At 39.2% G+C, this 12,759-nt stretch overlaps 1 protein-coding gene across 1 annotated transcript in view; it reads left to right on the top strand.

The window, feature by feature from the left end:
* Window positions 1-12,230, top strand: part of usp48 (ubiquitin specific peptidase 48) — a 48,534-nt gene extending 36,304 nt beyond the window's left edge. The window contains exons 23-27 of the mRNA XM_089010461.1: window positions 1,510-1,695; window positions 5,911-6,036; window positions 6,119-6,167; window positions 10,416-10,442; window positions 11,664-12,230. Coding sequence (XP_088866587.1) covers window positions 1,510-1,695; window positions 5,911-6,036; window positions 6,119-6,167; window positions 10,416-10,442; window positions 11,664-11,686 — 411 coding nt within the window. The 3' untranslated portion in view covers window positions 11,687-12,230. The remainder of the gene's footprint in view (window positions 1-1,509; window positions 1,696-5,910; window positions 6,037-6,118; window positions 6,168-10,415; window positions 10,443-11,663) is intronic.
* The last annotated feature ends 529 nt before the right edge of the window (window positions 12,231-12,759 follow it).

Below are 12,759 nucleotides of genomic sequence, written 5' to 3' on the forward strand. Positions count from 1 at the left end.
TAACAATAATAATAATACATTTCATTTCTAAGTGCCTTACAAAACTCTCAAGGTCACTTTACAGTCGCAGGATCAGTTTTTACGTGGGTGAGCAGCGGCAGCCACATGCGCCAGCGTTCACTCAACCCAGAAGTAATTCAAATAGATAGAAAGTTAGCTAACAGATAGCTAATAGATAGCCAGCTAGACAGTTAGCGAACTAGCTAGATAGCCATTTAGCTAATAAATAGCCAGCTACATAGCCAGATAGCTATTAGGCGCACTTATTGTTTTAAAAGTGAAGACAAAATAATGTACTTGTACATTTTATCTGACTGCACTAGTAGGATCTGGACGGCGTTGTAGCATCATGTGATGCTTCGCAGGATGCGGCGCGCATGCGTACTCTTCAAGCTGCTTAGTGCCCCCTCCAGGATGGAGATCAGGTGCAGGAGGGTCTCCTGGTCCATGTGGAGAACCCGGCAGCTTGGCTCTGCGCCAGAACCGCACCCTTGCGTCAGGTGCAGCTTGGTGACCAAAGTGGCAGCGACTGGCCAACTGTACATACAATTAACATACAAACTAGTTTTCGGCGGACTAGTTTCCATTGAGTGCAGACGTTGTTTGTTATTGAGTGTAGTGCTTTTGCGATTATGAAGAGGACACAAAAGAACATGACGGTTGAGCAGAAGAAGGAGATCATTCCAAAAACACCAACGAGATGTGCGTTTGTGTGACTTAGCGTCTCAGTGCCCGTACACTAAGTCGACCATTGCTGCGTCTGGCTAAGGGTATTTCTGTGTTGTCTAAGCAACAGTCTCAGGCAATTATTTGCTAGCTTTCTATCTATTTGAGTTACTTCCGGGTTGGGTGAACGCTGTCGCGTGTGGCTGCCGCTGCTCACCCACAGAAAAACTTACCCTGTGACTGTAAAGTGACCTAGAGAGTTTTGAAAGGCGCTTAGAAATGAAATGTATTGTTATTATTGTAATAGAAGAGGTTGAAAAACTTCTGTTGCTTTGGATTGACGAAAAGCAGCTAGCTGGGGACAGTATTATCACAGAGAAAGCACAGCAACTTCACTCGGATATCATTAAGAGGCAACTACGTCAACCACCATCACAAAGGTCAATAAAATGACTTTATTATACTGTATAGTTTTATTTCTACAATACATTACAATACAAAAGCACAATTATAATACATATAATTAGGTATATTTGGTGTAGTTTTAAGGCTTATTTAGTAGAAAATCATGTTTTATGGGGACCTGGGAATGGATTATTCACATTTTAATGGTTTCCTATGGGAAATTAATGTTTGGAAGACAAACTTGGCTTTACACACAATTTCTGGGAACCAATTAAGTTCGTGAGCTGAGGTATCGCTGTATGACGAATACACCTGCCACCCCAAAATAAATTGGGACAGGGGTGTGTTCCAAAATGTTCAATGCCTAGGTGCCAAACCGCAAATTTGCAATTTTTACTATTTATATTCCCATATTCAGTCTTGTTGTTTTTCTCTCAGTCAGAAGATGCCGCTAAGCGGCTTAAACTAAATGACGGCAGCGCTTCAGAAGGAGGAGCGGCTTCTCCAGAAATCAACATCACTAAACTCGGTGGCACCAGGAGAAGCACGAGGCACCGCAAACTCCGAGGGGAAAAAGCTCTCATTGTGTCCGCCAATCAGACCCTCAAAGAGCTGAAAATTCAAGTAAGGAAACACACGCGCACACATGTGCACACACACACACGTTTTTTGTTCAGTTTAAAAAAGCAAAAAAAAAAATGAATGCAAGAAAAATATTATCCTGCATCTAAGGCACAGGTGTCAAAGTCAAGGCCCGCGGACCAAATCCGGCCCGCCACATCATTTTTTTCGGCCCGCGAAAGCAAATCAAACTTGTTAAATTCCATGATGATTGCTAAAATCTGAGCCAAAATGTCATATTTTTGGATGTCAACCACAATAAAAGTCATTATTCTTGACTTCAGATTTAAAAACGAGTTATTCATTAATTTGCTGTGTGCTCCATATGTAATATTTGAAGGGATTTAAACATTCTAATGGCTTCCCCAAATTCATAACTGCCCTCGACAGTAAACCATAACTACAATGTGGCCCGCGGCAAAAAATGACTTTGACACCCCTGATCTAAGGGCAATTGCTGTCTCCTATTTTGCGATCACTAATTTGCCTCGCAGTGGTACTTCTAGCTTGCTATCTCTGGCTCTCTAACTATCTCTCTAGCTAGGTACCTCTATCGCTCTAGCTAGCTAACTTGCTAGCTCTCTACCTCGCTATCTGTCTAGCTAGCTATCTCTCTAGCTAGCTATCGCTCTATCCCTCTCGCTATCTATCTCTGTAGCTCTCTAACTAGCTATGTCTCTAGCTATCTCTCCCTCTAGCTATCTATCTCTGTAGCTCTCTAACTAGCTATCTCTCTAGCTAGCTATCTCTCTAGCTAACTAACTTGCTAGCTCTCTAGCTAGCTATCTCTCAAGATAGCTATCTCTGTATCTCTCTAGCTAACTAACTTGCTAGCGCACTATCTATCTCTCTAGCTAGCTATCTCTCCCTCTAGCTATCTATCTCTGTAGCTCTCTAACTACCTATCTCTTTAGCTAGCTATCTTGCTAGCTCTCTAGCTAGCTATATCTCTAGCTACCTATCTCTCTATCCCTCTAGCTATCTATCTCTGTAGCTCTCCAACTAGCTATCTCTCTATCTAGCTATCTCTCTATCTCTCAAGCTAGCTATGGCTAGTGTTTATTCTACAAAAGGGACTAGCCCAAAAAAAATCTTATATTCATATTCTACATATAAATACCAAGCGGGTAAATGTCAATATAGCATAATCAATACTAGCTGTCGCTCGCTATCTGTTATTATTATTATTAGCTAGCTGTTAGCTATGTATTAGCTATCGATTAGCGGTCTGGCTGGCTGGCTAGCTATCTCTTAGCTATCTATAAGCAGTCTAGGTGGCTGGCTAGCTATCTAGCTAACTATCTATTAGCTACTTATTAGCTAGCTAGCTTTCTGTCTATTTGAGGTACTTCCGGGTTGAGTGAACGCTGGGGCATGTAGCTGCCGCTGCTCACCCACGGAAAAACTGATCCTGTGACTGTAAAGTGACCTTGAGAGTTTTGAAAGGCGCTTATCTATGAAATGTATTATTATTGGATTGGATGGGATTTGCCTTTGTTAGTTTCTCAGTGGAGAAATTTACATTTCACAGCAGCAAAGTTATGAAAGGAATGAAAGTAGAAAAACAAAATACGTGAGCTGCTGGAAAGGCAGCCACTCTCGCGGCGCCGTCTTGAAGTCAAAAGAACAAATGTTGTCTCTTGTTATGAAACAAATTTGAAGGCAAAAATACATGTACAGTGATGCCTCAGCTAACGGACTTAAATTGGTTCCCAGAAAGTGTGTGTAAGGCGAAAAGTTTGTCTGCCAAACAATAATTTCCCATAAACCATTAAAATGAGAATAATCCTTTCCCATGTCTCCATAAAACATCATTTTCCAGTAAATAAGCCTTAAAGGACAACCGACGTCTCCGGACAAGTTGTGTCCATAATTTGTAAAATGGCTTCAAATGACTTCTACTGAGCGTCTTTTACAAAGATTCCAGCGCATATAGCTATAGTTTACGTTTTAAGACTCGCGCTGAATATTCAGGAAGTCTTGTTTTTGAGTGAGGCCTTCCTTCAGTGACGTAGGGTGAGGACTCCTCACTCTACGTCACTGAAGGAAGGCCCCTGACCGAGAGAGGACATACCTTGCATCACCTCAATGCATTTTGCGGTACTTTGTTTGTTCTGAAAAAATCGTGTTGATCCGTGTTGACGGCGAAATTAGAAGGTAAACACATAAATAACGCAATGGTGAATCGTTGTATGTTACACCGAGACAACTCTTTGCTATTCCACCGCATATAGCTATATTTTACGTTTTAAGACTTGTGCTGAATATTCAGGAAGTCTTGTTTTTGACTTGGTGACGAGTCCGTACGTGACGTCACTAGAGGAACGCCCCACACCGAAAAAAAGACGCATTGTAGCGGTCCTTTCATCACATCAATGTATTTTGCTGTACTTGTTTGGTCTGAAAACCTCGTGTTGCATCCAAAAGCCGCCAGAAGAGGCCGTCCAAGCTCGATATAAGGAATTTATCAGCCTGTAGAAACGTAGGTGGCCACAGGAGGTCGGCATTTTGTGCCTCTTTTTCGGTGAGACATTTCCCCTCAATGTTGCCTCAAAATGGCACGGAATAAATTCTTTAATTGATTGCAAACATGTATGCTTTCCTCTTCAGAACTATTTGAATCATATTCATAACTGGATGTGTAACAAGAAAGCATATTCTCCGAATCTGGCGGGACCTTCTACAACTGGCCACTTCCGGTTTCATTTATTTGCAGATTTTGGACACTTTAAGTCATTTTTATTGGTGTTTTGCATCTGACTAAAAATATCATACTGCGTGTTTTGGGTATTTTAGATGCTATAAAACGTTTTTCTGATGTCACTTAGGAAACAAAAACAGTGATGTCGGTTGTCCTTTAAAACTACACCTAATATACCTTATTTTATGTTTAAATGTGATATTGTATTGTAATTAAATAAATTAACTTCTGTATAATAGTCGTTTTATTTACCTTTGTTATGGTCGTACGCTTTCTTGTTACACATCCAGATATGAATATGATTCAAATAGTTCTGAAGAGGAAAGCATACATGTTTGCAATCGATTAAATAATTTATTCCGTGTCATTTTGAGGCAACATTGGGGGGAAATCTCTCACCCAAAAAAGGAACAAACAAAATGGCAACCTCCAGTGGCCACCTCCGTTTCCACAGGCTGATAAATTCCTTATATGGTGCTTGGCCGCCCTCTTCTGGCCTTCTGGCGGCTTTTGGGTGCAACACGAGGTCCCCAGACCAAACAAGTACAGTAAAATACATTGACGTGATGGAAGGACCGCTAGAATGCGTCTTTTTTACGGTCAGGGGCGGTCCTTTAGTGACGTCATGTACGGACTCGTCACCAACTCAAAAACAAGACTTCCTGAATATTCTGCGCGAGACTTAAAACGTAAAATATAGCTATATGCACTGAAATCTTTGTAAAAGATGCTCAGTAGAAGTCATTTGAAGCTATTTTACAAATTATGGACACAACTTGTCCGGAGACGTCGGTTGTCCTTTAAAACTACACCGGATATACCTTATTTAATTTAATGTGTAATAAGCCATTAACCCCCAAGCCATTAACTCTTTGAACTCTTTCAACAGTAGCCAAAATGGAACTGTATAGTGCCACTTAGCAGTTTTTTTGATAACGATACTAGTGCAGCGTGTTCTACCGGAAACAAATTCCTTGTGTGTTCTACATACTTGGCAATAAAGATGATTCTGATTCTGATTCTGATAAATGTGATATTGTATTGTAATTCAAGAAATAGATTTTACTGTGTAATCAAGCGGTTTTATTGACCTATGTGATGGTCGATGATGGCTTGATGGAATGGCTAGCTTTTGGCATCAAGTGTCTCAAGGAGCTCTGGATTGTACATCTTGGAAGTTGTGATATTGCAACAGCAGCAGATACAGGCAGACACACTAAACACTATATTAATAGCTGTTTCCCTTGCTTGTATGTTCTCTTCAAATTGTACAGATGGCTTGTACGGATTATTTGTGAAGCCTGATTGATGGGATATTTTAACCTTGCAGTCTACACTCTACCTTTGAACTATCAATAAAGTTGAAACGAGTCCAAAATTCACTGTGGTTTGTATCCATTCTCTCACCATTTCACTTTTGTTTTAACCGATAACCCATAACAGAGTCATTCCATAAGAGGTGAACTGTGAAGGTGCAATCCAAGCCCATTTCATGCTCTGTTCTTGCAACTCTTTAGATTATGCACGCCTTCTCTGTGGCACCGTTTGACCAAAACCTCTCCATTAATGGGAAAGGTCTGACGGACGACTCGGCCACGTTGGGAAGTTTGGGCGTCATTCCAGAGTGTATCATCTCTCTCAAGGTAAATAAGATGCCACCATTTAATTGCGTTTGCTTTGGGGTGACATTTCAAAGCATTTTCATGCTACTGTGTGTTAATTCAGGCCGACGAGCCAATCGCTGATTTTGCAGCCATGGATGACGTCTATCAAGGTGAGTGTCGTCATTAACTCATCGACTGCCAAAAATCTGGCAGAGTTTTAGGACGACATAAAAATTCAATGCGGTGTTAGAAACCTTATAATACATTTCATTTATAAGCGCCTTTCAAAACTTTAGTCACAGGATACATTTTTTTTTTCCTGTGGGTGAGCAGCGGCAGCCACACGCGCCAGCATTCACTCAGCTAGCTAGCTAGCGAATAGCTAGTGAATAGTTAATGGCTCGCAAATAGATAGCTATTAGCAAGCGAATAGACAGCTAATAGCTAGTGAATGGATGACTAATAGCTAGTGAATAGATAGCTAATACCTAGCGAATAGATGACTAATAGCTAACGAATAGATAGCTAATACCTAGCGAATAGATGACTAATACCTAGTAAATAGATAGCTAATACCTAGCGAATAGATAGCTTATAGCTAGCTAGCTATATTGCTAATAGATACAGTAGCCAGAGAAATAGATAGCAAGCTAGCTAGCTAGCGAATATATAGCTAATAGCTAGCGAATAGATAGTCAATGACTCGAGCCGGAAGTAATTCAAATAGATAGCAAGCTAGCTAGCGAATAGATAGCTAATAGATAGTGAATACATAGTTAATGGCTAGGAAAAAGATAGTTATTAGCAAGCGAATAGATAACTAATAGCTAGCGAATAGATAGCTAATTCCTAGCGAATAGATGTCTGGTACCTAGCGAATAGATGACTAATACATAGCGAATAGATAGCTAATACCTAGCGAATAGATAGCTAGCTATATAGCTAATAGATACATTGGCCAGCTAAATAGATAACAAACTAGCTTGCGAATAGATAGCTAATAGCTAGCTATATAGCTAATAGATCCAGTAGCCAGCTAAATAGCTAGCTAGCGAATAGTTAGCTAATAGCTAGCAAATAAGTTAGTTAATGGCTAGCGAATAGATAGCTATTCGCGAGCGAATAGATAGCCAATAGCTAGCGAATGGATAGCTAATACCTAGCGAATGGATGGCTAATACCGAGCGAATAGATAGCTAATACCTAGCGAATAGATAGCTAATAGCTAGCTAGCTATATAGCTAATATACACAGTAGCCAGCTAAATAGATAGCAAGCTAGCTAGCTAGTGAATAGATAGCTAATAGCTAGCAAATAGATAGTTAATGGCGAGCGAATAGATAGGTATTAGCGAGCGAATAGATAGCTAATAGCTAGCGAATAGATAGTTAATGGCTAGCGAATAGATAGCTAATACCTAGCGAATAGATAGCTAAAAGCTAGATAGCTATATAGCTTATAGATACAGTCGCCAGCTAATTAAATAGCAAGCTAGCTTGCGAATAGATAGCTAATAGCTAGTGAATAGATAGTTAATGACTAGCGAATAGATAGCTATTAGCGAGTGAATAAATACCTAATAGCTAGCGAATAGATAGCTAATACCTAGTGAACAGATGACTTATACCTAGCGAATAGATAGCTAATAGCTGGCTAGACAGCCAATAGACACAGTAGCCAGCTAAATAGATAGCAAGATAGCTAGCGGATAAATAGCTAATAGCTAGCGAATAGATAGTTAACGGCTAGCGAATAGATAGTTAATGGTTAGCGAATAGATAATGGCTAGCGAATAGATAGCTATTAGCGAGTGAATAGATAGCTAATAACTCGTGAATAGATGACTCATATTTAGACTCTTTTCATCAGGAAAAAAAAGTTACTTCTTAAATGATATGGAACTGGAATTTTATGAGCTTGAAATTAGGGCGGATGTACAAAATACAATGCAATACATACATATTGGTTGATATAGCGCTTTAACAATAGCTGAAGCTAGAACAAAGCGCTAACATGGAAAAAAAGGGAAATGTTTTCCCTTCTGGAAGGGAAACCATTGCCAGAGGAAAAAAAAAACAAACAAACCCCCCAAAAAATTGGTAATGGCGCTCTACGTCGTATTTTCAATTCCAGAATACATTTGTATTCATCAGAAAAAAAAGTTATTTCCTAAATGATGTGTCTGGAGTTATCAGTGCTTGAAATAAGGGCAGATGTCCAAAATACAATGCAAAACATACATATTGGTTAATATGGCGCTTTAACAACAGCTGAAGCTGGAACAGAGTGCTAACATGGAAAAAGGGAAATGCTGCCCCCTCGCGGCAGGGAAAAAAAACAGGTGTCTGACCAGTGCTTTTTCGGCACCCAAGCATTAAAAAACAAAACCCGAATACATTCGGGAATGGCAGTGAATGAGTTAATTGGTTTGACAAAATAATATATATTTTTTATATTTATATTTTTTTCTTGATTCTTATTTATCCAAAATAATATCAAAACAATAAAAAGGCCTGAATGGCTTCAGCCGTGCGAAATAAATCTAAAATATATGAATGCCTAATGTTTATTAGCACATTCCAGAAGATAATGAGTTATTAGCTATCTCTCTCGCTAGCTAACTCTCTAGCTAGCTGTCTCTCCATCTCTCTAGCTAGCTATAGCTAGTGTTTATTCTACAAAAGGAACTAGCCAAAAAAAAGTCATTCATATTCTCCATATAAATACCCAGCGGATAAATGTCAATATAGGATAATCACTACTAGCTCTCATAATCACTACTAGCTATTAGCGATCTTTTAGCTCTAGCTATCTATCTATTAGCGCTAGTTATCTATGTATTAGCTATTTAGCTAGCTTTCTGTCTATTTGAGTTACTTTCGGGTTGAGTGAATGCTAGTGCGTGTGGCTGCCGCTGCTCACCCACAGAAAAAAACTTATCCTGTAATTGTAAAGTGACCTTGACAGTTTTAAAAGGCGCTTATAAATGAAATGTCGATGAAAAGGTTTCTTCAGCCGTCATCTGTACTTTGAAGGTATCGGACGTTTCGCTTCTTATCCAACAAACTTTGTCAGCAAACTAAAGACTTACTGGTAGTTTAGGCCCTATATATATAATAATACATTTTATTTCAAGCGCCTTTCAAAACACCCAAGGACACTTTACAATAAAAACAATAAAACAAAGCACATAACAATAAAACCATAAGTAAAATGATACATAATAAAATAGCAGATAGAACTATACCTTGAAATATATATCCCTACTGTCCAGGCTACGCACACAGACCAATACTTTTTGAATCTAACCACCCTCGACAACACAAACTATGATCTATTATCAGAACCCTCCGGCATAGGGCTAAACTAATACCAACAAGAGTTGGAGGTAGAGAAAAGGAGTCAAAACAGAACAGGCGAGCACTCACTAACTGTGGGTAGCCTCAGTGGTCATTTAACAAATGTCAGAAAGAAAGAATAGGGAATGAAACCAATAATTCTCAAGATACAAAAAGGAGGAGTAGCAGTACCTTACATTGCAGAAGTTTCTGAAAAACTACCAAGAGTCCTTTGGCAACACAAAATTCCTACTTATTTCAAGCCGATAAACACGTTAAGGCAAAAATGAGTGCATCCAAAAGATAGGCTACCAAATGAAAAACAAAGTCATGTAGTTTATTCAATACATTGTAAGAATGAAAATTGTAAAGAGCGGTACATTGGGGAGACTCAACAAATTCTCAAAAAAAGACTTTATCAACATCGCAGGGATAATACTAGTGGGCCTCAATCGGCAGTACATTTGCACCTAAAAGCGAGCAACCACTCATTTGACGACAATGAGGTTGAAATCTTAGCGATTTAGCATAATTTAGCGAAAAGAAGCGATTTTCATAAAACAACCAATCCTTCATTAAACCGGTTTGGTGGGGTGAGGTTCAATTTGGATCGTTCGTACAACAGCCTGCTTAGGCAACATAGGATTAGTAATGCTGATGAGGTGATACTGGTCGAAGTGGGGCAATCAGGCCAGTCGTTAGTCAGAACGACAGGAACTATCAGTGGAGCAGCTGCAGACCTGTGTGCAACCTGAGAGCAGGGACCTATCATAGCAGAGTCCGGCACTGCCATGTCTGGACAGGAGGGATACATATAGGGCCTAAACTACCAGTAAGTCTTTAGTTTGCTGACGAAGCTTCTTGGATAAGAAGCAAAACGTCCAACACCTTCAAATTTGTACAGATGACGGCTGAAGAAACCTTTTCATCGATGGACCACTCCTGTACGACTGAGAGCTTACACAAATATAACTGAAAAGTGTTATTATTATTATCAAAATATGCAAAAGAAAATTAGGACACATACCTGCTCAAGTAAAAGTTACCTAATTATTTTTCCCTAACACTCTGCATTTATAGTGGGAATGCCAGAAGAGGGTTTTAAAGGTAAGCATTATCACACCATTTCTTAATCTATACATGTATAATATATATATATATAGAGTGATACAGTGGCTTACGAACTTAATTGGTTCCCTGACAGAGTGTGTAAGGCGATAAGTGTGTATCCCAAAAAATAATTTCCCATAGGAAACCATTAAAATGAGAATAATCCGTTCCCACAAGACATAACTTTCTACTTTCTAATTTTCTAAGCCTTGAAACTACACAAAATATACCTTATATTATGTATAATAAATGTGCCATGGTATTGTAATTAAAGAAATGAAATGTACTGTATAGTAAAGTTGTTTTATTGACCCTTGTGATGGTCGTTGATGGCTTGATGGAATGGAGTGGCCACTTTCCTCAGCATTAAACACTTGATGAGGAGCATAGCCTTCTTCTTCCACCATCTTGAGGAATGATTCCTTGTAAGATCTGGCAGGTTTATCGTCAGAACTGGCTGCTTCACCATGATGAATGACACTATGAATCCCTGTACGACGCTTAAAGTTCTGGAACCATCCGTGGATAGCCTTGAAATCATCAATGGATGACGAACTTCCAGGTTGCCTCTTGACGTTATCCGAGTGAAGTTGCCGGGCTTTCTCTGCGATAATTTTACCTTGTTCCTCATCAATTGTGTCTATTTAGCTGGGTTGATAGCTTTCTGCATCAAGTGTACAGATGGCTTGTGCGGGTTATTTGTAGAGCCTGATTGATGGGATATTTTAACCTTGCAGTCTACACTCTGCCTTTGAACATTCGAAGTTGAAACGAATCCAAATTGCACCGTGTTTTCTATCAATTTTCTCACTCTGCCTATCTATTTTAATTTGCAGCTCTGTGTCTCTGTAACCCCCCACCCCCACTGTTGCGTTCTTGACCAATCATGTACGGCTTTAATGTATTTTGATTTGGAGTTGTTTGTGTAATCACTGAAGACTGTGGGCGGGGAATAGAGGACAAAGAATAGTCGGCTGCCATTTCCTTGTTAGGCGAACGGGCTCGTTCGCAAACGACACATAAGTCATTGTTGCGCTCCGTGTGTATCCCAAAAAATAGTTTGTATGCCAAGGTAAAATTTTCATAAATGTAACGTTCGTAAGCCAAAACGTTCGTTAGCCAAGGCGTTCGTAAGCCGAGGTATCACTGTATATGCACTGCCATTTTGATGTATCGAAGTAAAAGATTGATTGATAGAATGTTTGTGTGTATTTTCAGGCACTGGTCTTCTCGGACATTGATGACAAAATGTCGCCGTGTTTGAGTTGGAAAAGAAATGCTTTAATTTATCAAGTGTCAATGTATAAAGAAGCTTTATTTTCCTCAGTAGCCATTTTCGAATGGTGACGGTGATCATCATGGAAGCCTGCCATTTTTTTCTTCCCTGTTTAAGGCAAGTTCTCATCCATTGTTTCCACACTTTTGTTGCACTTCTGGTTCAATCATGATCAATACATTGATTGAATTGTTGTCTCCCCAAACCTACATTTTTGTGTCGTTTGGCATTTTAAATTATGGAAGAAAGTACAGTGTTCTGTTCTGTTCGTGTGGAAACTTGTTTAACTCTCATTTGAGATGATCTACGTGTTATGTCAATGCACAAATATGTACAAAAAATATTGTTGGCTCAGCATATGTTGGATAGAAGTTATTTGCTACAGAAATGTTAGCAATGCTAACCTGATTGGTTGAACGTTTGGAACTGTATGCAAGCAGTGTGCTGTTAATTCCACTGTTATTTCTTATTGACAATAAAGTTATTTTTGAAATCATTCTTATACAATTATTGAAAAAGTATATTTTCAAAAGTTAAATATTTTAACATTGATAACTCAAGTTTGTAATGACCCAAAAACTCCATTTGTCTCATGTTACAATGGCCATTTTCTGAATTTGATCAATTGCATATGTACATTTTGCAATGTATAACCATCCATTTTCTGCCACTTATCTAGACAGCTAGCTGGCTAGCTCTCTATTTTAGCTAGCTTTTAGCTATTTGAGTTACTTCCTGGTTGAATGATTATTAGCTAACTCTTAGATAGCTAGCTAGCTTTCTATGTATTTCAGTTACTTCCGGGTTGAGTGATTATTAGCGAACTCTTAGCTAGCTAGCTAACTTTTTTTCAATTTGAGTTACTTCCGGGTTGAGTGAATGCTGGCGCGTGTGGCTGCTGCTGCTCACCTGCAGAAAAAACCGATCCTGTGACTGTAAAGTGACCTTGAGAGTTTTGAAAGGTGCTTAGAAATGAAATGTATTATCCATCCATCCATTTTCCGTAGCGCTTCTTCCTCATTAGGGTCGCGGGGGTTG

The sequence above is a fragment of the Hippocampus bargibanti genome, linkage group LG12, assembly GCF_051943395.1.
Source record: "Hippocampus bargibanti isolate YZ-2025 linkage group LG12, ASM5194339v1, whole genome shotgun sequence".
Lineage (NCBI taxonomy): Eukaryota > Metazoa > Chordata > Actinopteri > Syngnathiformes > Syngnathidae > Hippocampus > Hippocampus bargibanti.